The following is a 25,895-nucleotide window of genomic DNA, read 5'->3' on the forward strand; positions in this document are numbered from 1 at the left end:
GTTCTTGGCTAGGCACTGGGGTCACAGGAATACAGTTTCTGTCCCTGCCCTCAAGAAGTTTACAAACAAGTCAAGAGACAGGAACACAGGGCTATTGTAACAGGATTTTAGTGACTGTACCTAGGAAAAGGGCTGCTTTATACAGTTGTAAGTGGAGGACATCTGCCCTCTCTACTCTTTTGGGGGTTGCTGTGAGAATCAGTTAAAATAATTGTTGTGAACTTTCTATGAAAAATATAAATTCATAATCAAATATAAGAAAAAATTTGGGAGGGGGGGACAAATGTCAAGGTTGTCTTTGTTCTCTGGTTTACTCAACTGCTCTGGTGCCTGCTGATGAAGGAAAATGACACTATTCCAATGACAATAGCCAACATTTATGGAATGCTTACCAGACTGCTTTTATTTATATGCAGCACTATCTTTTCAAATTCAAAAGAATGTTTGAGGTAGGGAGAGAAGCTATCTCTGTTTACAGATGAGAAGATGAAGTAACTGGCTTCTTGTCCTGCAGCAGTTAAGTGGTGGAGCCAGCCCTCACAGCTGGCTGGCCCTTCACAAAGCCCCAGCACTAAACCGTGCCCACGCTGCCCCTCCAGAGATACTTATCTTCTTGGGAGGATTTGGGGGTGGCTCGATGTGGACACAGCAGTTGGAAGTCGTCTAGCAGCAGCAACCAGCAGTTTCTTGAGTCTGCTTTGAAGCAACTTCCTCAGCCTGAGCGCTCAGAAAGCATCCTGCCCTCTGAGGGTGTATTTGCCATATCGTTTCCTTCCTCCTGCCTCTGGGGTCAGCTCTTCTCACCCAGGGTCAGAAGCCATCAGTCGCTGATGCTTGAGTCATTCAGTGCCAGCCCTGTGTTTGGATGGGCTGTGCCCACAGCAGCTTCATAGTAACCAGTGGTGCTGTGAGAGTCAGGGCAGCCTGGGATCACACCTTTCCCACCAAACTGCTCGGTCTACTGATACCTATGATGAAAAGCCAAACCACAAGCAGCTTCTCCTGTATTGAATGTGACTGTAAGAAAATGTTTGTGGGGGTTTTCAGCAAAAGTCATCTTAACTCACACAGTATATCTTTTTAGTCACTCTGGAAGGTAGAGGGTCCTGTCTGCCATGTAAATTGAGGAACCTGAGACTCACAAAGGTGAAATGTCTCCTGAGAGAAGAATTAGCCAACAAGTGACAAAATAGGAAACTGCTGCAAGAGGGAGCTGTTTTCTTTCTTTTTTTCTTTTTTAGTTGTAGACAGATAGAAAACCTTTATGTGGTGCTGAGGATTGAACCCAGTGCCTCACACATGCAAGGCAAATGTTCTACCAATTGAGCTCAACTCCAGCCCCAAGGGGGCTGTTTTTCAATGTGTCTTTGAACTGAAAGTGCATTTTCTAAATAGGTGGAGACACACAGCAAGGTGTGGTATATACATCGTGTGTAGAGACTATATTGATTTTAATTTTTGTTTTAGACCCAACCCATTGTGTATTTTTGATTGTTCCTTTTAGAGATCTGTGAGAGTCATAGATGTTTAGAAGTGCCAAATTGAAGCAGGCATGGTTGGCACATGCCTGTAATCTCAGCAACTTGCTATCTGACTAAACTGGGGATGTAAGCTCAGCTCAGTGGTAGAGCTCCCCTGGGTTCAATCCCACAGTACTGCCCCCCCCCTCGCCCTCCCAAAAAACCCAGCATGTAACACAGAAACAGACTGGATTCACAGCTGGAAGACAAGGCTCACCACTCAGGTTTCTCAAATATCAGTTTCTGATGAAGCTGTTGCTCTTGATGAGTAAATCCTTCCATTAAAAACAATGCTATCAGCTAATTTGCTTATCTTTGATATTGTAAGCATAGCCTCAGAGGGCTGAGTATTGCCTCTGCATATCTTGAAGGGCAGAAATGACCTCCACTTAAATGCATTTAAGGTATTTGGGTGTTGTAATTTGAACCATACTATAGCCTCAATTCAGATATTACAGATTGGTGTATTGGGGATCCTTTGAACATAGAGATGTGGATGTAGACACACTGGCAGTGATTGGGAGACTCTGGATTTGAGCTGCTGGATAAAATGCCTGCAACTAGAATATCTGTTGTGATGCAATGAAATGGTGACTCAGTGGCAGCCAGACTACATGTTGGCTCTACTTCAAGGTATTAAGGATTCATTTGAATCGGTCCCACAAACCTCTAAACCCATGTATGTGTTTACATACATTTAGAAAGTTGTGTCCCAACATGCCTCTGCTTAGACAATCATGAGAACCTTATCTTTCTTCCTTTCTCTTGAGACAGAAATTAACCTGTAGCATAAGAGAAACATGTTTCATGGGTGGATGCTTATTAGGACAGCACCCAGAATTGTTTAGGTTATGGCAGCAGAGTGAGGGGGGGAAAGGTAACTGATGATGATTGTTGTGTTTTATTCTTTTGTCATCCTGATCTGCATCCCTGTTCTACTGCTGTCTTGGCTCAGTTAATGACTTAAAGCTAAAATTTGGGTGGCAGGTATTATTTAGGCCCAGGAAAAAGAACTGTTGACTTTAGTTTTTTCCACTCTGTACTTTGGTAGTGCTTTCTCTAGAGCACAACCTCAAACCCACTGGCAAAGCCTCCAAGCCAGTTGCTTATAATGTGTTCTAGTTGATGCACCATTGCAGACTGACTGTTGAAACACTAGCATGTACCTCCTAATTAAACAAGAGTAAGTGCTATGGATGAAGGCAGGGTAACTTTTTAGAACACATTTACAGATCTGAGATTTCTGAAGAAGCCATCAAACCCAATCACACACTCAGTCAACATTTAACAAGCATCGTAGACATTGTGAGCAGGTTACAGTGCGGAGCACATTGGGAACACATGTATGTGGGTGCAGTCTGAAATTATATTCTAAAAGGAAATAATAGGTAGAAAGTGGCAAGTGCTCCAAGACCTGAAAACATGTCATGTTTGTGGGATGTGTGAGGCATTTTGGAAATTAGTTTATGGGATGTTGGATATTGTGGGATATGAAAAGAGGGAGTCACAAAAACATAGAACATTATTGTGGTAATAGCTAAATATTTACCTGGGCTATGGTGTATGTTTCTTCCTTGCACTTCAACTATTTATGCTTATTATTAGTTGGGATTTTTGCTGCTTGTTTTTTGTAAGACAACAAAAAGCTAATGTTAGCACATGTCCAGGGAATCAGCTGCTTAGAGCTTATGTTGGCAAAATGACCTTGACAAATGACTTGTGTCTCAGTTCTCTTGCTTGTTAGAAAGGGTTGTTGGTCATCTGGTTAACAAATTTGAAGACACTCCCATAAATGAATGTATGATTATACCATGACCACTTTCTCTGAATGCTCCTGTAAAGCTGTGGTAGAAAGATGCCTACTGCAAACATACACATACACACACACACACACACAAACATTTTTGACTTTTCATTCTCTAAACTCACAGAATGAGTCCTATGGGGAAACTCTCGAGGGCTTCCAAGGACTGAAAAAGAAAAAAAAAAAGTTATGTCCTTATGCAGGGAGCAGGAACATAGGTCCCTTTCTGCAAGCGCAGTTCTCAGTACTTTGCAGTGTTGGTTCATATGTTCCTTACAACATCCCCGTGGGGTATTAGCTTCATTTTGAGGATGAGGAAATTGAAGCACAAAGGATACCTTGCCCAAAGATTCTTAACCAGTTAAGTGATAGAGCTGGAATTCCAACCTAGGCAGTTTGTTTCAGGACCCTGGTTTCTTAGCCATTTTGCTGTGTAGCCCCTCAAAGGCATTTTCTGTATGATAATTTATGAAAACACCTAAACTCTAGCAGCTCCAAAGGCTGAGGCAGGAGAATTTCAAATTCAAAGATAGCCTCAGCAACTTAACAAGGTCCAAAGCAACTTAGCAAGACCTTGTCTCTGAATAAAGTATAAAAAGGGACTGGGGATATAGCTCAGTTTGTTGAGCACCCCTGGGTTCAATCCCTGGTACCAAAAAAGAAAGGAACATCTGAACTGCTATGTCTGTGCTTTTGTAGCTATCACATTAGCATTTTATTTTAGGATATGAACAAAAGTGATAGCTGAGAGATGCAAATTTCTGATTCTGATCCAACCTTACAGGGTTTGCTGAGATTCACTCTTAATTGCTGGCTGTGGCAAAGGATAGCTTTGTAAATGGCAAGTAAAATTCAAGACTTGCCTCATCCTGGAAGACCTTACTCTTACACTTTCTTTGATGTCTTCTTTGGTGATTCTGACAGAATAAATGGACTCAGCTGATAATACTTTTTTTTGGTGGTTCTGGGGATTGAACCTAGGGCCTTGTACATGCGAGACAAGCACTCTACCAACTGACCTACATCCCCAGCCCCTGATGATACATTCTTTTGGTCTGTGTTTGCCAGTATGGAAAATCATTTGTATAGGACCTAGAATGAAGGGTACTACTGTTGAAGTAGAATTTTGAAGTTAAAAGTATGGTCTTCACTCTAAGGAACTGACTACATAGAAGGTAAGTTGAGCAATTGTCAAAGGTGATGACTGCGTTACATAGGAATATGGAGGTGTGGAAAAACAGACAAACCCATTTTTAAGTTCTGATTCTGGAGTTTGCTGATTTTTTTGGACTTCAGGTTTTTTTGGCTGCTGAACCATTTGTTGGTATGGTATGTCCTTGTACAAATAAAGTACATGAACACATCCAATTCTGGTGTTGCTGCTGCATCCTGGCACAAGTAAAGAATCCTAGCTGCCATTGCATTTTTTTTCCCCAGGCCATCTTCTGAGTTTCCCCATGGCAGGCATAAAAACAGATTTTAAGGGATCAAAAGGCCAAGCATCTGAGGCAAGAAGATTGAAAGTTCTAGGCCAGCCTGGGGAATTTAGTGAGAAGATTCTGTTTTGAAATAACTTAAAAAGAGGCTGGGGATATAGCCAGTGGTAGCATGCTCCTGGACTCAATCCCTAGGAACAAAAAATAATTAAAATTTAAAAATGTAGGGGGTGCACCACTACATCCCTGTTTCTTGTTATTATCCTAAAACCACAAGCTTGGTTTTGCTTGTCTACATTTGGTACCAGAGGGGCAAGATTTTTTTTTTTTTTTTTTGTCTTTATTGTTTATTGGCCAGGGCAGGTGACTCCTGGTGGTGATTTTTGTTTGTATATATGATGATAAGACTATTTCTTAGAGAATTTAGAGTCACAAAAGACTCATCATAGGATTGCTAGTTTAGAGAATGCTGTATTCTCTTCTTTGGTTTCTTTGTCCAAAAAAATATGAGTATCTTTCTCAGGAAAGACAAGACATTGCAGACTGAAAGGTGCCATGTCACTGCTGTGTGTTTTTTCTGAGAAATTTTCAAGAATTGCCATGGAGAAATGTTCTTGTATTGATGTGTAGGTTATATATTCCCATTTTCTTTTTTGAGAATGAAGCTTATTGTAGATTTATATAGTTCAAGTGATCTCTTTACTTTTACTTTGAGTTCAGTAAATATAAAATGTAGATATAAATTTCATTGGTCCTTCCTTCAGAAGGACCATCCAAGCGCATTGTCACAATGCCTTTGCAGACCTGTGACATCCACAGGTGTAAGGTGCTGGTGACAATTTCCCTGCTTACTTAGAAACTTAAGCACATGCCTGCAGGTGGGAGGCCAGCAATGCTCTTTGGTTCTGCTTTTGAATAGTGAAGGTGTGTCTGCTTGAGTGGAATTCTGAAAAGTAGCTTTGTGAGTCCTAGAAACTCCTATTGACCTTTGGGTTTGGGCAGAATGCAAGTCTTAGAGAATTGGTGAGAATGTGGGAACTAGTTTAAGCCAGTGTGTTAAAATTAAAATGACAGTATTGTTTGTCAGGCTTTTGCCAGAAAGTCCAATGTGACAGTGAGATCCCAAAACTGCAGAAGTAAATAGCCTACAGCAGTCAACTCTGTTGACTTTGGAAACAGGTTCTAAATTCAGATTTCTATGCTGAGGTTTGATGTTTCCTTTCTTCTTTCCCAGAGCAAAACTGCTGCTGAGACCCCCTCTCTGGTGTTACTAGGGCCAACCTGTCTGGTCCTCCTTCTGTAAATAATTAAAAGGGGCATAGTTTCATTTACATTACAGCCACAGGTGGAAGAGTTTTCTGGGCTGGTTCTGACAGCCTCTGACCTCTGTTGTGAAGGAAGTGCTAAAAAATTCAAGCTTCCAAATAGTCAGAGGGAACCCTGGAATGTCTTCATGACAGTGTTGGAGGCTTGGCTGTTTTTCTTCAGAGAAAAACTCCATTCGAAGGTTACTCTAGGGTGACTGTTATTGCATAAGGAGTAGATCTCTCTTCCTAGTGATGTGTCAAGTGATAGAGATTAAAGGTAGAACTAACTGTATATAGATTTAAAACAGCACCTGAAACTTTCAGTAGGCAGCAATGTTAAAAGGCCTCTGGCCCCTTGGCAGGCACCTTTCATTTTTAATGCCATCTACCTCTTCACAGCCTGTTTCTTAAACACACAAAGAGCAGATTCGTTCACATTATTAGGCAAACAGTTTGATGCCCAGGTCTTAAGATTTGGGAGGATCAGTAGTGTTGCTACCAGCTGCTTGTGTGTGTGTGTGTGTGTGTGTGTGTGTGTGTGTGTGTGTGTGTGTGAGAGATGAGAGAGAGTAATAGGTGTTATAATTCTTGGGTATATTCTCACTCTTAAACAAAATTCCTTCCCTCCTTCCCTCTCTCCTTTTCTTCCTTCTTCCCTCATTTTTGCCAACAAGAAAAAAATCAAAAGTTTATTTTTTGACAAAAATTGTGTATATGTCATGTGTTCTTTTAAAATACATAGCAAATTTAATGGTAATCCTGGTATGGGATGGAGAGTGAAGGAGTTGTATGTAGTTATTGTTTCTCTACTTCATAATCTTTAAATATTAGTGTTTGGGAAGGATGTTTTGAATGGAGACTTTCTCTATGAGGGTTTCCATGAGACATAAGATGGCAACTGTCCTGCCCATCCAGGACACAATTATCTTCTGGTGCCACAGAATTTGGTGTTGCTTTCAAGTGGTTGGGGTTGAGCTGCCACAGAGCCCCAGTGCTGATATGGTATGGTCCCCCTCTAGGCAGGAGAGCCAGCCCTCAGGAAACCTAGCTCTCAGAGAGCTTTGATATCTTTCCTTTTGGGGTGTTTTTTGTTTTTGTTTTTTAAACTTTTATTTGCCTAGGGACCACTTTGAGGCTGGGGATATAGCCCACAGTTGAAGAAAAGCTGTCCCAGGCATAAGCTAATGACAGGAGTAAAGGCCTTTCCCCCTGTCATTACTGGCTGCTTCCTCCTCACTGACTAATTAGCCAGCCACTGCTGGTCTCATTAAACTTCACTAATCCCAAGCATCTGTCTATAGGAACTGCCTCAAGATAAAAAGAGGAAGCTCAGTTAAACATTTTTGCTGCTGCTGCTAATTACCCCAAGCTATACTTTTTATTAATTAATCACTCTGCTTGCCTCCAAATCCTAATGAAGAACTTTCCCCATGCAATACAATGAGCATTTCACTCTTCTTGGCTGCAGGCATGCTGCTTTCTGGTTTGGTGCACAACGTACCTGTAATTTATCAGGGCCAAGAAAGGGTGGCCCTGGAAACCAAGGTAAAGGAAAACACATCTGGAAGTCTGGTTATGTGTAATCCTCTACCTGCTCACAGCTTCCAATCTATATTGATGTTTGTTTTAAATAGATGCAATAGTAAAAAGAACACATGACAGTTTCATTTGTTCATTAAAAAACATGATGGCAGATCAATGATAAAAGCTTGGCTTCTTGATTCAGTATTTCCAGACTCTAAAAACTTATGTTAGTAGAGGTTGGGGTGAAAGAAGAGAGTAAGGGATATTTTGCTGTGGCTAACAGTAACTCTTGAAAAGGAAGATATCATCAGTCTTGTGTCTGGATGGGTGGTGACTATAAGCAAGGTCATCTTGAATAGTGCAGGGTGAATACAAGCCCCCCGGGGTGTCAGGTCAGGGACAGGGGCATCTCCCTTGATGGGCCTGGAAGAGTGAGCCCGATGGACTTGAAAAGCAATTGGGAGTTCAGAGGATTCTCTCTCATGAGGACTTCTGCAATTGGGAATAATGAATTTTAGTTGCAGAACTCCTTGAGATTGAATTCAGTGTGTTCCCATTACGGGGGAGGGACTTTACTCAGCATTCAGAATCAAACCCCATTTCATCTCAGTTGTATTCAAGTCCTTGTCAGTGTAGAAGTCTTTAGAGTTGGGGGCTTCAGTGCCACACTCCTGAGACTATGCTTTTTTTGTGACTGTGGGCTGAGACTATGCTTTTTTTGTGACTGTGGGCAAATCGCTGAACCAGTCTTGGCCTTTGCTCTCATACAAGATGTTTGATGGTTTGAGTACTTACCTCACACAGTGCTTGTGAGAATTAAATGAGTCTTAGTGAAGTGCTTCCAGGAGTGCCTGGCCCTGGTTCTCACTCAGTAAACGCACACTATGTGGGGGTGGATGTGAGAGATGACTTAATTCCCCCATCATTTGGGATCATGTACAGAGTACTTCCCACCTATATAGCTCAAGCATTGGTAGATCCACCCCCACTGGGCTCTGGTCTTATCCCTGCTGTTGCTTGGGACTCAGAACTCAGCTCTGAAGCTTTGACCCCTTGATTTCACCTCTGGTCAGTATCCCACAGTGCTTTGTATGACCCTCTCTTTTTGCCATCTGTTCTATGCCATAAATTACCTGTTGATGAAGTTAGTGTCTCATTAAACTGGAAACTACTGTACCTATCTTTAGTTCTCCTTGCTTAATACAACAATTTAAAAACAAAACATTTTAAGAATGGAATTTGATTTTCCTGTAGATGAAATCTGAGGTGGAACATTAGTAAATAAAGGATTAAAATGAGAGTTTTCTGCTCAACATGCAGGTGAGAAGGTACGTGACCTCTGAGCTTCTCATGTACTTCTTGATGCAAACATGGTTGGAAACTACTCCTTCAGCATTCTCTAGGCCTCAGTGAATGTCACTTATTAGTATTACAATGTCCTCAATCCCCTATTAAAAGGAAGTATTAGTATTTGTTTACCTTATTATGCATATGAATGTTGTAAAAGGTTAAATATTGATTTATTATTCTTCAGTAGAAAAATATGAAAATTCAGGGTGGTGTTTTATTTATTTTAGAGTTCTCATTGAAGACAGCAGTTCACATATGACCTTTTGCGGTCAGAGAGAATTCGTTCTCCAGTGAGTGCCCTTTGTACTCCTTCCCATCAGTCTCAGACCTGATGGGAATCTCAGATTCTTTCATCCAATAAAGATGAATTGTATGTTTCTCCTCAAATGGAAATGCCCTTTAAATTTTTCAAAATTGGGATTGCTTAGTTTAACAGAGGAAAAAAAGCCAACAAACAGTACAGTAATACACAAGTGGAAATGCCTCCTTTCTTTGCTTCTACTCCTTTGAGATAATTTTGGTTAATAATTTAGAAAATATCCTTCCATACCTTTTAATGGAGTAACTCACATTAAAATATTTTTGGAATCCCACTAAATATATACACTACTTAAAGGACTCTGCCTTCAGTAGTATAGATGACCAGAGAGCCAATGTACTGCAGGTTTCTCTTATTCTTTTTAATGCACGCATACTATTCTTTTAGATGGATGGCCATATTTTCATTAGCTAACTTATTAATATATCTTTAGTTCTAGTCTTTTCTGTTTTGCTATTGTTGCTTTTTTTTTTTTTTGAGGGGTGGGATATCAGGGGATTGAACTCAGGGGCACTCAGTCACTGATAAATTCCCAGCCCTATTTTTTTTTTTTTTTTTTGTATTTTTGTATTTTAGAGACAGGATCTCGCGGAGTCACTTAGTGCTTCACTTTTGCTGAGGCTAGCTTTGAACTCAAAATCCTCCTGCCTCAGCCTCCTGAACTGCTGGAATTACAGGCTTATGCCAATGTGCCTGTTGCTATTCGTTTGTGCAATTATTTTAAAGATCAGGGGTGCACATATTTCTAGAAGGTAAATATCTGTAGGTGTGACTGGAAGGTGGAGGAAGTACATGTTCTAAATTTTTATATTGATATTCTAGCAACCACAGAAGCCGTGTGCTTCTTCTCTGAGCCTTCTATAAGGGAAAGGACTTATCTTTCAGTTAAGAAATGGAGTTTATTTTCACCTACTTCCCGTAGTCCTGAAAGTATAGCCTCTGTCTGCACCTCCAGCAGAATGTCTTTGAGCCTCTGGCCCTTCCCACTCAGATGCAAGATTATTATCTTTATAGAGGCTGTTGAGGAGAAACAGCTAAGGTATTCATTAAACAATAAAATGCCCCTGAAGAACAAATCAGTAGAGCAGTAGTCTACCCAGGCAATAATACTCCTACCCTGGCAAAGTTGGTTTACTCTCTCCCACCCCACCCCCAAACTGGCAGAACTATAAACAGCTAGGTCCCCACACCTGTTCGAAGCACCTGACTTTGTAGAGATAAGCTTTGTGTGTGGGGAAGGGGGAAGTGGGATAAGGAGGCCTGCAGTGGGTACACACTCAAGGACATTGTAAAGATCTGTGTTCTCTTTTGTGGAAGCAAAAAAGTTGAGCAGTGGGTTTATATATCCAAAAGAAATAAAACATCAGAACCCCCCTTTCATTCAGAACGTGTGTGTGTGTGTGTGTGTGTGTGTGTGTGTGTGTGAAAAAAATTAATTTAGGTGTAGAGGACCAATTTTAAGTAAGATGTGGTATGACCCTGGTCATACATTCTGTAAAAGTGGGCTTCTATAAAGGTGGTCTTGAAGCTTTGATTAGTGTTTCTAATAATGAAAAATAGGTTTTTATTAAAAACAAAAACAAAACAAAATACTAGTATAAACAGTCAACTGTCCTGCCACCCTACTTGTTGACTAAGTTGTCACAGGGGGTTGGATATAAGGTCATTTCTACCTCCAGTTTTTCTGGCCTTTATTAAAACAAGGCAGAGTACATTGTATGTTTATAGGATCTGCCTGCCAAAACTCTGTACTGTTTGTCTTCAAAAGCTTGTGCAACCATTTATAGAATGGGTGAGATTAAGGAAAGCTATAAAAGAAGTTAGGACTCTTTTCAGAATCTGGCACTATATATAATAACTTTCTTTTTCATTTTAAGTTATCTTAATGGCAGATGAGAATGTATATTACTTACCTAGTTCTATGAATTCTCAAGGATTTGGAAATTGCTTCTTAGCTTTATTTATTTATTTATTTATTTATTTTTGCTTTTTTGAGGTGCTGGATATTGATCCAGGGCCTTGTGAATGCCAGGCAAGCCCTCTACCACTGAGTTACACCACCAGCCTTGCTCCTTAACTTTGGAAGGAAAGATGTTTTTGGTGCCCTTCCTAGTGTCTTCATACTAGTTACTAAGTAAATGTTTGCTCATTGGCTCACTAATTAACCCAAGATGGAAAAAAAATGACAGAATGCCTTTATGATTGTTAAGGTTTTAGCATTTATAACATTTATTATTCTACAAGGAAGAATTTTTCAGTTAGTGGCTTAGTTGACTGAGTTAAATATGTAGTTGTGGATTGGTTTAGAGCCTATCATTCAGTAAATTACTCTCAATGAAGAACACTCTGTGAGAGAGGAAAGATCGGTTTGATGCACTCTAGGATATCACTTGGAAAATAGTGCTAAAATTTCTTAGTTTAGATCAAGGAAGTAAATCACCATTGTATAATTATACATTTTGCTTTTTAGTCTTGTCATAATCATTTGTTATTTTTGAAATCCAGGTATGGTTTGGACACCTCAGCCTTCTCCTCCCCAAACACACATGAAGTCTGTGGCTTACTTGCTTAGACAACTGTGATTTTTGGTGTTTGGCATTGAAGTTGAGACACTCTTAGTTATTAATTTGTTGTTTCAATCCTGATAGTTTCTACGATGGGTCATGATCACCAGCCAAAGGCATTTTGTTGACTAAATTGAATACAGTTCATTAAAACAGAAGTCAATTTAAATTTTTTTTTCTGTTTATGTCCATTTATTTTAAAATGTAATTCTTCTTCTCACTAAGTGGACTTTTGTTGTAATTCGTAGTTGGAAGTGATAACTTTTCGTTGCTGTGTCTTTCTTTATTCCACAATGCTGATCCTCTGCAGAGTAAATTTTCACATGTAACCCTGTTTGGAGGACTTCTGTGAAATCTTAGGTTATTTTAAATGAGAGTTTCCATCATTACTTTATTGAGAGAGTGATTATTTTAGTAGATGATATACTACCATGAGAAAGTAGACAACTTTGTGTAATGGCTTTTTATTATTTTTTGTTTCCATCTCTCTGGTTTGAAAAAAAAAAAAGTCCCTGGGGCCTTACTCTTTTGGAGTCTGTGAATTACAGTTAACTTTGACATCCTCATTAATTAGAACTGTTGGAACTGCTAAGGCAGCTGCTATGTCTGGTGCAGTTATCTCAGTGGCAGCCTCAGCCTATCTGGGAATCTGCAGAAATGTTGAAGTAGAGCAGAATCCTCTTGTATCTGCTGTGTCTGTGTCCTTAAGTCTGATGTTTGTGTGTCCTTAGTATGTGAAAGAAAGTTTTGTTTTTCCTCCCTGCACCGTTGACCCTAATTATTTTGACTTTAGGAATTCTGGAGACCTGGAGAAGGATGAAAATCATAAGCGGGAGTCAGGGTACCTGCTCTGGTTTTTAGAAAACCACATGGTTCACAGAATGGTATGGCTACCCCCCCCCCACCTTAGTACATTGCATGAAAAGGAAACATAGTAAATTTAAAATGTCTCTTATTACCAAAGCTCCTACAATAAAAGCCAGTCTATCATTAGCCCTGAAAAATGAAGTACAGTCATGCTCTGCATAACATTTATGTCAGCTCTAGACTGCATACACGATGGTAGCTATACTATATAGCCTAGTTGTACAGTGGATGCATACCGTCAGGGCTTGTCTAAAAGTACATTCTGTGGTGTTCACACGATGACACAGTTGCCCAAGGACATATTTCTTAGAACATAATCCTTAGCATTAAGCCATGCTTGACTATAGAGGATTTTAACCAGTGAATTTGTGTGCCCCATGATAGACTGGTTTAGTGTAACATTTACTGCCTCATTAGTAGTTGCTTAGAAACATACTACACAGACATCCCACTCCATGTGTTACCATGAAACAACTTTTATGGGGTTTTATATTTAGTGTACTTAATATGGTTGTTGCCCTTAGCAAATCTCTTTCCTTAGCTAGGATGGTGGCACAAACCTATAATTCCAACTACTTGGAAGTCTGAGGCAGGAAGATCGGGAGTTCAGAGCCAGCCTGGGAAACATAGCAAGATCACAGCTAAATAAATAAATAAAAATTTATTCACAGGAAAAGGAAAAAAAGAATTAATAAAAACAATTCCTTTCTGATTACTTTGTAGTATTCTATATTATAACATTCTATTATATAAGTTTAATAATTACAGTTACAGTTATGGTTTAGTTGCAACTTTTTTCTAACTTTAAGGATATTACAAGTTACCTTCAATTTACTATCTCCCAGGGAGTATTGGGGGAGGAAAGGTTATAGTGAATGCAGTGTCCATCAAAGTAAGAACCCAGCAGAGTAGCCTGCAGCATGTGCAGAGCAGTGGGAAGTTGAGAAATTCAGTCCTAAGTCCAGGACCCTTCCGCGTCCTCAGAATGTGAAGGTGCAGCCTTGAGTATTATAGGTGGCGTAGCACATTATTCATCCTGTTAATGTCATGGTAACCAGATGAGGTTCTGGGGAGAGAAAGGGGTCCTATGTTTACCCGCTGCCTGGCTGGACCTCTGGGCAAAGTCCTAGAAACATAACTTTATGCTAAGCCTCAGGCTAGCATCATTCTGAATGGAGAAAAATTGAAGGCATTCCTTCTAAAATCTGGAACAAGACAGGGATGCCCTCTCTCACCACTTCTGTTCAACATAGTTCTCAAAACACTGGCCAGAGCAATTAGACAGATGAAAGAAATTAAAGGCATAAAAATAGGAAAAGAAGAACTTAAATTATCACTATTTGCAGATGACATGATTCTATACCTAGCAGACCCAAAAGGGTCTACAAAGAAACTATTAGAGCTAATCAATGAATTCAGCAAAGTGGCAGGATATAAAATCAACACACATAAATCAAAGGCATTCCTGTATATCAGCAACAAATCCTCTGAAATGGAAATGAGGACAACCACTCCATTCACAATATCCTCAAAAAAAAAAAATAAAATACTTGGGAATCAACCTAACAAAAGAGGTGAAAGATTTATACAATGAAAACTACAGAATCCTAAAGAGAGAAATAGAAGAAGATCTTAGAAGATGGAAAAATATACCATGTTCATGGATAGGCAGAACTAACACCATCAAAATGGCGATATTACCAAAAGTTCTCTATAGGTTTAATGCAATGCCAATCAAAATCCCAACGGTATTTCTTGTAGAAATAGAGAAAGCAATCATGAAATTCATATGGAAAAATAAAAGACCCAGAATAGCAAAAACAATGCTAAGCAGGAAGTGTGAATCAGGCGGTATAGCGATACCAGACTTCAAACTATACTATAGAGCAATAGTACCAAAAACAGCATGGTACTGGTACCAAAACAGGCGGGTGGACCAATGGTACAGAATAGAGGACACAGAAACCAATCCACAAAACTACAACTATCTTATATTTGATAAAGGGGCTAAAAGCATGCAATGGAGGAAGGATAGCATCTTCAACAAATGGTGCGGGAAAACTGGAAATCCATATGCAACAAAATGAAACTGAATCCCTTTCTCTCGCCATGCACAAAAGTTAACTCAAAATGGATCAAGGAGCTTGATATCAAATCAGAGACATGGCATCTGATAGAAGAAAAAGTTGGCTACGATCTACATACTGTGGGGTCGGGCTCCAAATTCCTCAATAGGACACCCATAGCACAAGAGTTAACATTTAGAATCAACAAATGGGACTTACTTAAACTAAAAAGTTTTTTCTCAGCAAAAGAAACAATAAGAGAGGTAAATAGGGAGCCTACATCCTGGGAACAAATCTTTACTCCTCACACTTCAGATAGAGCCCTAATATCCAGAATATACAAAGAACTCAAAAAATTAGACAATAAGACAACGAATAACCTGATCAACAAATGGGCCAAGGACCTGAACAGACACTTCTCAGAGGAGGACATACAATCAATCAAGAAGTACATGAAAAAATGCTCGCCATCTCTAGCAGTCAGAGAAATGCAAATCAAAACCACCCTAAGATACCTTCTCACTTCAGTAAGATTGGCAGCCATTATGAAGTCAAACAACAACAAGTGCTGGCAAGGATGTGGGGAAAAGGGTACACTTGTTCATTGTTGGTGGGACTGCAAATTGTTGCAGCCAATTTGGAAAGCAGTATGGAGATTTCTTGGAAAGCTGGGAATGGAACCACCATTTGACCCAGCTATTCCCCTTCTGGGTCTATTCCCTAAAGACCTAAAAAGAGCATGCTACAGGGACACTGCTACATCGATATTCATAGCAGCACAATTCACAATAGCAAGACTGTGGAACCAACCTAGATGCCCTTCAATGGACGAATGGATAAAAAAAAATGTGGCATTTATACACAATGGAGTATTACTCTGCATTAAAAAAATGACAAGATCATAGAATTTGGAGGGAAATGGATGGCATTAGAGCAGATTATGCTAAGTGAAGCCAGCCAATCCCTAAAAAACAAATGCCAAATGTCTTCTTTGATATAAGGAGAGTAACTAAGAACAGAGTAGCGGCGAAGAGCATGAGAAGAAGATTAATATTAAACAGGGATGAGAGGTGGGAGGGAAAGGGAGAGAGAAGGGAAATTGCATGGAAATGGAAGGAGACCCTCAGGGTTATACAAAATTACATACAAGAGGAAGTGAGAGGAAAGGGGAAAATAATACAAGGGGGAGAAATGAATTACAGTAGAGGGGGTAGAGAGAGAAGAGGGGAGGGGAGGGGAGGGGGGATAGTAGAGGATAGGAAAGGCAGCAGAATACAACAGACACTAGTATGGCAATATGTAAATCAATGGAAGTGTAACTGATGTGATTCTGCAATCTGTATACGGGGTAAAAATGGGAGTTCATAACCCACTTGAATCAAAGTGTGAAATATATCAAGAACTATGTAATGGTTTGAACAACCAACAATAAAAAAAAAGAAAAATGATCCTATAAATGTTCTACATAAATAACACTGACTATTGTGGTAAAAAGTTCCTAGCTCTGCAAACATTAAACGCTATTATATTGTACCCTTTAAATGAGTAAATTATACGGTACATGAATTATAACTCAATAAAGCTGCTTTTTTTAAGTCAAAAAAACAAAAAAGGCATGCTATGCTAGATACAGTGACACATGCTTGAAATTCCAGTGACTCAGGAGACTGAAGGAGGAGGATCACAAGTTCAAGGCCAGCCTGGGCAATTTAATGAGGCTGTCTCTCAAAAAATAAAAAGTGCTGGGGATGTAGCTAGGTAGTAAAGTGCCCCTGATTTCAATCCCCAGTACCAAAAAAAGCATGCTGCTACTGAACACCAGTCTGGCAACATGCTTACCAGAGGAGGTTAAATCAGTACCTGGTATGGTACCTTTTTTTTCACAGTGAGCACTCAGTGCACATTTGCTAAGCTGAATTTTTTGTGAGGGGTTACTGAGGATTGAACCCAGGGGTGCTAATCACTGAGCTATATCCTCAGCCCTTTTTAATATTTTATTTAGAGACAGGGCCTTGCTGAGTTGCTAAGTGCCTTGCTAAGTTGCTGAGGCTGGCTTTGAACTCACAATCCTCTTGCCTCAGCCTTCCGAGCTGCTGTGCCACCATGCCCAGCTCTAAGCTGATTTTTATTTGAAAGTGGAGTCTGACAAATGGGCTGTGCTACTAGTGATACTGTGAAAAGGTTTTAAACCACAAAATGACAAACTTTTTTTCTGTAAAGGGCCAGAGGGTAGCTAAGTTAGGCTTTGCAGGCTACATAGTCTCAAAATTTATTAGAAGACATTCTAGCTCTCAGATTATATAAAACTAGGCTATAGGCTGAAGTTTGCAGGCTCCTTTTTAAAATTTATCTTTTAAATCATAAGAAACTGTCCTGAGATGAATGGTTATGATTTTTCCTTGTTTGGGGGAGGTAATATCTTATTTTCCTCAGGCAGGGTAGGGCTTTTGGGGCTGATGGGGCTTTGATATTCTTAGAGTTCAGATAGATGTGGATTCTAATGCTGGATGTATCTTTGCTAGCAGAATACCCTCAAGTGAGTCACCAAAATTTTTCTGTGTCTCGTTTCTTTAAAAATTTTTTAATAAACAAGGTAAAGCTAGTGAAGATCCAAACACAGCATCCATCAGTGCATAGGAGCAGACATGGGCTCATTTCATCCATTGTCCAGATTCTCCCTGGCTGCAATTCCAAGCTGCTTCCTCCCGCCCTGTTCAACAGAGATGGACAATAACAGATTAGCAGGCTCATCACATGGCTACCTGTATGTGGAAGCAGTTTTGAAGTGTGCCACTCATTTTTAATGAACAGTGTCTAATTTTTTTTTAAAATGGGTTTCATGGATAAAACACACATAAACATCTGTCTAGGGCTGGGGTTATGGCTCAGTGGCAGAGTGCTTGCCTCACACATGTGAGGCACTGGGTTCAATCCTCAGGACCACATAAAAATAAATAAACAAAATAAGATATTGGGTCCATGCATAGCTAAAAAAATATTTTTAAAAAATCTGTCTAAATGCATGTGCACCAAATAGCAATTCTCTGTGAGGTTCCACTTCTGTGTCTAGAAGGCCTTTACTTTCTCCTCCTGGTTTTCACATTTTACATGACTATTAATCCACACTGGTTCTTACTCTAGCTCTTAAGTTGTTTTCAGAGGAATCCTCACCAAACCTCAGCCCCTTCCATAGCCTTCCTTTCTTATGGATTATGACTTTAAGGGCTCACCTTCAAGTATGGCTGACAGGGAGGCAGGACCCCAGGTGACCTCTCATGTTTCCCTTGATGTGCCTCAGTTTCCACCTTGGCAGAATTGGAGTAATGTTGCTCAACACACAAACTATAAGCTACAAGCAAGGGCTGTTCAGCTGCTGCAAATGATAGGTGCAGAGCTATATGGAATTTGTAGTTCTGTAGTCTGCACAACAGACTGTAAATATTAGGAGAGAATTGCTATTTGGGGCACATGCATTTAGACAGATGTTTACGTGTGTTTTATTCATGAAGCCTGTTAAACTGTTAGGAAAAATATTTTAACTCAAGTTCTATTTATATACAAATTAGGAAACATGAATTAAGGGCTCCTAGACTAATCCGTCACAGGGAGGCCTTCAGTCCAAAGATTAGTTTCCTTCCTCTTGCTGCCTCAAGATAATAGTTTGATTCTCTTTTATCAATACAGCCAGTTGCCTGTTTCCTGTTTCCTGCTCCGTGTGTTTTGCATGCTTCTCCAGGGAAATGGCTTATTTATTTTTTCATGCTAAGGCACATATGAGGACTCCACCCCACTGTGTACTCACTGTATTCTTTTGTTTTGAATTAGGATTCCTTTTTTTTTCTTTTTAACAACTCATGAATTGAGCTTTAATGGATAAATTACTAAAATTGATATAAATTAAGTCTTGTGACAATTCAGTTGTTTATTTTGTCATGTTAAAGTAACGTTGTAGTTATACCCTTGTGTATTTTGCAACTTTACTGTGTAATTATGTGGTGGCAGTTGCCCCCAAATGAAACAAAATTTGTCAAACTCTTTAATCTGAAATACAGTACCACAAACTCGCATTTTTATCATATTACAGACATTTAGAAACAATTACATAAAAAATTCAGTTTTCAAATGTTATTGATTTGTGCAATGTTGACATTTAAGTGCTCATGGTCTTCTATTTATATGATTGGGACATTCTACAGCAGCACCCCCACCACCATCACCCTTAATTTCTGGAGGAACACTAACAGTAGCATATTGAGAACCTCCTGTCTGGGCACTGGAGGTTTGCTGATAGGTTCAACAGATAGCTATTTGTTGTGTGTCCACTCCCTTCTTGGTGTATGTTAAGGCTCTAAACAACTGTAGAATTGAGCACCTGTCCCTGAGGCAGCTGCAGGCTAATGGAGGAGCTAGGACACTGGATACCTAATAAAAAGATGAGAGACCTAAAAAGATGAGAGACCGTATCCCATTGAATGGTGATTGCCAGGCCTGCTGGGAGAGCAAATCTTGGCCTGGATATTAAAGAAAGTGAGAGAAGAGAAAGGGCCTTCCAGGTTAGAAGAATGGTGTAAGTAAAGGTAAAGGAAAAAAATGTGCATACTCAGAGTTTAAAGCATGAGCAAGACCCTGTTGGGTGGGAATACCCAGATGGTGTGTCAGGAAGTGTCCCAGATGAAGCTGGTGCCTTAGGAGAGAATGCTCAAGACCTTCCGGATGCCAGGCTTGGAGGTTTAGATAATCTCTTGAAGGCTGAGGATCATGGGAGTTTTAGTGCAGTAGTGCAGCTTTGAAAAGCTGCTGTTTAGGGAGGATGACTATGACAGTGATGTTTTAGAGGGGTTAGAGTGGGGAGAGAGGCTCATGGCAGGGGACCTCAGTAATTAATGGTGGTGAGACCTAAAACCATCTTAATTGTTGAGCACTTTTTTCCAAACACTCCAAAAATTTGTTGTCAAAGTCATTCTCTTTGCAGTTGATCCTATGCTTCTCTGCAATATCTTCATGTTATCTCTTAACTTTTTGTTTTGTTTTCCTAGTTAGACTTTTAGTTCACTGAGTTCAAGAGATCTTATCTTAGAATAGAGTTCTGCGTATAGTATGTACTTTGTAATGTTGAGGTCTATTTTAATACAATTTCCGATTAGTCAGCTTTAAATAGCCATATTCCCAGTCATGGGAATATGTTTGTAAGATGATTGCTTTTATATCTCTCTTGATTTCTTCTCAGCTTCCATTCTTATAATTCCTTTGCTGTTTTAACCCAAGCCTACACCTAACTTCATCTGTGCAAAAGCAAAACTTGCACATGATTGCCATCTCTTACTTAGAACAGGGATTTTCTTAGCACAGTTAAAGAGGAACTTGATATAATATATTCTTGTGTTATACTTACAGGTTTAGACTATTTGCAAAGTAAAAGACTTGAGTTACATATAAATTCAGTCTTTGAGAGAATAATGCATTAGAGTCAACTGACATTACTCTCTGTTTCTCCCTCACTTTTTTCCCAGGATGCTTCATGCCTTTAGGCCTTTCTTTGTCCCTGGCTCTGGTTTCTTTGATAGCCAGAACTGTGGATTATGGTGAACATGCTTGTGTTTAGCACTCTTTGCGCAGGGTATTGCAGGAAGATGCTGCCCAATAGTTTCCATAGTACAATACCTGTCCATTCATCAAAGCTCTTGCTGTGTTCTGTAACTTGATTCATGCTAACATAGTGTTCATTTTTTCAGGTGTAACACATTCTTCAAAATAAATAAATATTGAAGCATTACAACTTTCCAATATCAATAATGGTCGTTCCCTAAAAAGAAAAGTAGTAGATGATATGCTTCTAGAGAGGATGATTATAATAAACAGGATATCCACAGCATTTTGGCCTAACCATAAATCAACTATGCTTCTCTATTCTAAATATCCCCCCTTTTAAAGACACTTTCTGAAAATTTCAAGTTTTCTTTTATCAGAAACTAGATAACAAAGAACAGTGAATCTTGGCACTTTGAAGAGAAGGTATAGCTGCACATCCCTTTATGTGACTGAAGAATAGAAAAGATAGAGCAATACCCAAGAGCACCCCAGCATGTGGCAGCCCTACCAATGCAGTCTGGTGGTACTCATTCAGCCTCTGGCTTTGCTGGAGATAACTGATGGGTTTCACTTCCCTGACAGTTGATATATGAGGTCCTAGTGAGCTTTGAGGAAGTATAAATTGCTTCCCTGATGCACAACAATGTTATTGCAGGTGTACCTGAAAAATTGTTTTCTGGAAAGAGTACCAATACTGTAATGTCACTTACACTTCTCTCTCCTTCAGGGATCAGAAACTGATGTAAATGTTGTCATTCATTTGAGGATGGGTTTCCTGATCTGCCTCTTGGTGTAGTCCTCATTGACCAGTAGTTGGCTAGTTTATCTCTGGGATTGTGGATTTAACTACAACCTGACTGGGTCTTATAATACTGGGAATTACTTCTGGTTGCTAGGTTCTCAGATCTGCAGGGACATGTTGGTAGAATTTATGTTTCTGGGAAGTTTATTTTCAGAGCAGCATCAGGATCCTCCTTTCTAACTTCACCCTTCTTGGCCATGTGGAGTGCCTCACTATGTTCCTCCCACTGAGGGGAGAGACAGGCATGAGTTGACTTGATAATAGCCCCTGAAAAGAATTGAAATGGCATAGAGGACAGGAATGCCTACCATCACATTGTCCCAGACCAGAGCTGCCCAATTCTCCCAGCCATGCTCCTGCTTCTCTGCTTTTTGGAATGAGTGAGTCTGAAAGCAGAGAATGTCCTGCTGCCATGGTGGATATGTAAACCATCAGTGTCAAAAAGCTTATAATGTAGACAAACAGAATGATGAATGAATAACACCCTGACTCTGGCATCTTGGGAGTGCATCTGAGACACCATGAATACCCACTCCAATTGGTGCAAGCCCAGTGTTCTGTGTAAGATATTATCAGTACCCTGGCCTCTCCCTACTAGATGCCTGTAGCTCCTATCCCCTTCCCCAGTCGTGATCATCAAAAATATCTGTAGCCATTGCCAGATGTCCCAGTGGAGAAGACGGTGAGGTGCTGAAATTGCCCCCATAGAGAATCTCTGGTCTAAGCAATCAGATCCCTATGAGCTTGTAAGGACTCCTTTCCACATCACCACAGCTGCTTCATGCTCATAGGATTGGAAGTTGGGCCTCTTCCCTGCGCTGCTTCCTCTACTGTCTCCTACAGCTCAGGAAGGCAACAGCAGCTTGAGCTTGGAAATCCTCCTCTGGGTTGCCTCACATTGCATATGCCAAGGCCCTTCTGTTTCTCTGCAGCTTCTGGCCTACCTCCCCCAGCCTTGCTGGATGTGGGAGGTTGATATTGTGCCTTCCTAAGAAGGGTGGAAGGACCCTGGGAGCCTCATCCTCAACTGGGCCACAGGATAGATTTTCCCTTCTCTCTCCCTCCTCCTGCTTTAGAAGTGATTGTCATTCACCAAGCCTTCTGTGAGAGGGCAGCTAGCTGGCCAGGCTTTGTGTGTCTCTGCTGACTGAGTTTCCTGCCTCTGGTGTGTCATAAGGGTGTTGATCTGGTCCTGTTCCTGGGCAGAATCTTCATGCCTTTTCCAGTGCGGTGGTGTGAACCCGAGGAGCCGAGACCCTGTGGTTTTTCTAGCATTCTCTTGCTTCTTAACCTGCGAGGTGAAGGAAGGGAAGGACGGGAATGCAGTGCTAGCTCTGTTTCTTTCATGTTCTTAGTTTCTTTTCCTCATCGTCTTTCCTCTCTTCTTCCTAGAGTTTCTGGGTCCTCCTTGTACAGATCCTGGTCTGTTTAGTTTCAGCTCAGTCTCTGCTCCTATCCTTGACCCCTCTGTTTGCTTCTTCATGGGGGCAGGGTTGGGGTTAGGTGATATGGGGCCGAGTGCTGAGGGAGTGTGTTTACTGGAGTCTGAAGCACATCCTTGGAATTCTCTTATAAAAGAACCTGAAAAAAGCCAGGAATGCTACTTTAATGTGAGATTCACTCAAAGGAGTGACAGTTGGCTGAGGAACACATTTTGTGCTTGTTTATTTAGAAATGCTGTAATCCAAACGGGTTTTCATTTTGATCTTGCTCCTTTAATAGGCTGGGTGCGGCAGTGACTTTGAGCCCCAAACCCTTCATTAACAGCCTCAGATACCCATCAAGGGTTTTATTAAAGACATTTTCCAACCTAGTGTAGTACATAGTGGATATTACAATTAAAATAAGAAATTAGTTGGCCCTAAATGCATCTGAATGGGGAGTTACTTGCCTCCTGGGTGGAGACCATCTGTGAAATGTCCCTAGCAAAGGCTTAGGAAATCTTTGTTTTCATTCTACTCTGGACCTGTTCTTTCAAAGCAGCCAATCCAAACCCCCCAAAAATGCAGCTCCCCATGTCACTGAGGTGGTAAAGTTACCATCTCTCATGATTGTGCAGTTAATAATGAACATGCCTTCTCATGAACAGTTCTGTCATGCTGCAACTGGGGCAGCTCCTTTCCTGGGCTGCAGTGAGCCCCTTCTACCCTTTTCTCACTCTCCCCATTTTGCCTATCTTGATCCTTTGTTTCTGGTTGGCCTTTGTCTCTGGGGAAAGGCCCCCTTTCCATCTAGAGGGACTGAACCTTTAGGGGAGAAGCTGGAATAACAGAAGCTGTGGCCTGCTGTCTTGGCAGGTGCCCCATTCGCCTCCTCTGGCTTGCCTGCTAGGTTGACATTAGTAAGTGTTCATCCACTGTTGTCTCTGCCTCACTGCCTCTCTCGGGTGGTGTTGCTGGAGCCCTCAGCAAAGCTTTCAGGCAGACCTTAGATACCAGACTATTTACTGACCCTGTGACCAGCCTGGCAACCCAGTATCCTCAGGCCCCTGGGCATATGCCCATCTAGTGAGAGTAGCTTTTTAGTTGTCACACAATAATTTTGAAATGCATAGGAATTGTTGAGTTTTCCATTCCTTTTGTAGAGTCATGCGTAAACATCTCTGTGTTTGGGTTCGCCCTAGGAGGAAAGCAGGATTTGGATTCAGGTGGAATTAGAAATAATAGCCACTCTAGTGGCAGGAAAGTAGAATAGTTCTGTAGCAAACAGTCAGGGAGGATGAATGGGTAAGTCTAGGAACATCCTCTGTGGATGTCTGTTGAAGTTCTTCAGCTGCCTCACTTAGAAAATTCTACAGAGGCAAGGAGTTTGGAAACCTATTTGTATGGGTTGTAAAGGTTCAGTTCTGGGCTTAAGTGTCTATAGTTTTTTTGTTTAATTTTGTTGTTTTGTTTTTCAGTACTAGGGATTGAACTCAGGGGCACTTGACCGCTGAGCCATATACTCAGCCCTATTTTGTATTTTATTTAGAGACAGGGTCCCACTGAGTTGCTTAGTGCCTCAATTTTGCTGAGGCTGGCTTTGAACCCACAATCCTCCTGCCTCGGCCTCCCAAGCCACTGGGATTATAGGCGTGTGCCACTGCTCCTGGCTGTTTTATGATTCAAACTGAAGAAAACTGGCATCACCAATACTTGAAAAAGTTAATGTTATTCCTTTCCTAGATAACTTGAATACACAATTACGATACTTTTCAATAGATGGTTGAAGTTGGAAGTTGGAACCCACTAGTTTGTAGAAGAGGACACTGGAGCCACCAAGATCTCACTGCTCCTTTCTTGAGGCCCTGGGCTCAGTCTCTGTTCTCCTCATGCTTGGCTGGATCTCTTTGTACTCCTTTCTTGTTGCCTGCCCCTTTCTCTCTTGTCCACAAAGCATGTGACTGAACCTGTGAAAGAAAGAACCATTGCCAATCAAGGTCATGAGTAAACTTATCTTGTCAGGTGTTGCCTAAGCCTTTGTACACAAGGAAGCAGTTTTTTGCTGTTCCTGAGCTTCTATCCCACATTCTTTCACATGTTATATGTTTCCCTATACTTACTGGGGGAATAGTAGCTTAACATGTCACTAGAAACTCTACCAGTCAAATATTACAGTATGGGCAGAACTTCAAATCACCCCCCACACACCCTTCATCATCTATTACATCCCGATGCCTTTCGAGCAGGGATGGGAGGAAAGGAAGTAAAAGATATTCTGCTGACAACATGCCTAGAGGCTCACGTGTTCAAGGATTGTCCAGTTTTTGTATTCCCAGAGCGATGACTGCAGTTAAGACAGAGGTTCTGTTGGAGTTTGGTTTGGTTGACACTACTTTGGCTGGGCTTTGTGGCCCTGCTGGCATGTACCTGCTGGTGCTGGTGCTGTGGTTGATGGTGAGCTGTCCTCTTGCAGATGAGCGTGAAGCCGTGCAAAAGAAGACCTTCACCAAGTGGGTCAACTCTCACCTTGCCCGAGTGTCCTGCCGGATCACAGACCTGTACACTGACCTTCGAGATGGACGGATGCTCATCAAGTTGCTGGAGGTCCTCTCTGGAGAGAGACTGGTAAGTGGAAATGGTAGTGTCTTACACCATAGGTAGGAAAATATTATTGAAAACTCAAGTGTGGGCTGGTCTACCGTTGAATTCTACAATTAATGATATTTTTGTGAAGGAGAATTTTGTGTGTGAGGCAAATGCTTTGGGGAAAGCCCCAGTTTCACATTCTGAGTCTGGGTGACATTCCTGAACTACAATAAAGCAGCCTCATTCTGGTAATTTGTGAGTTGCTACCTTGGTCAGAAAGATCCTGGCTGGTGTCCCTGTTAAACAGGCACAGTGCTGGAAATTGAAGAGCCAGGCTTGGATGTTGGCTTGAGGATGAATCTGCATCCTACATGAGATCATGGAATAATTTCTAAATTTGTATCTTATTGATTCTCTGGAAAATGTGAGCTTTCATTTCAAGGTGGCAAGAATTGAATTCAGTGGCTTCTAATGTTTGTTTTCTTCCCTGTACCCTTTTTATTCTGGGGGTAGAGAGAAAGCTGGTATTTTGTCTTTTTGGGAACAGAGTATCTGATGAATTCACCCTCCATTTAGGGCAGGGAAGTTACCAGCCTGCAGTAAAAACTGTCCCCATTCTGTTTCCCAGAGTGGCTGCAGCCCTTGCTGATGTGACTTTTATTTATACACCTTAAACCAGAGAAACTTAATCCAGTCTCTGTGACTGACCCAACAGGTTTTGTCTCGCCTTAGTTTGAAAA

General features: G+C 40.8%; 1 protein-coding gene across 1 annotated transcript in view; it reads left to right on the plus strand.

Moving 5' to 3' along the window:
• Sptbn1 (spectrin beta, non-erythrocytic 1) overlaps window positions 1–25,895 on the plus strand; it is a 193,461-nt gene that overhangs the window by 99,357 nt on the left and 68,209 nt on the right. Inside the window, exon 3 of the mRNA XM_026399890.2 lies at window positions 25,043–25,194. Within this exon, the coding sequence (XP_026255675.2) occupies window positions 25,043–25,194 (152 nt within the window). The remainder of the gene's footprint in view (window positions 1–25,042; window positions 25,195–25,895) is intronic.

This window comes from Urocitellus parryii, chromosome 12, assembly GCF_045843805.1.
Source record: "Urocitellus parryii isolate mUroPar1 chromosome 12, mUroPar1.hap1, whole genome shotgun sequence".
NCBI lineage: Eukaryota > Metazoa > Chordata > Mammalia > Rodentia > Sciuridae > Urocitellus > Urocitellus parryii.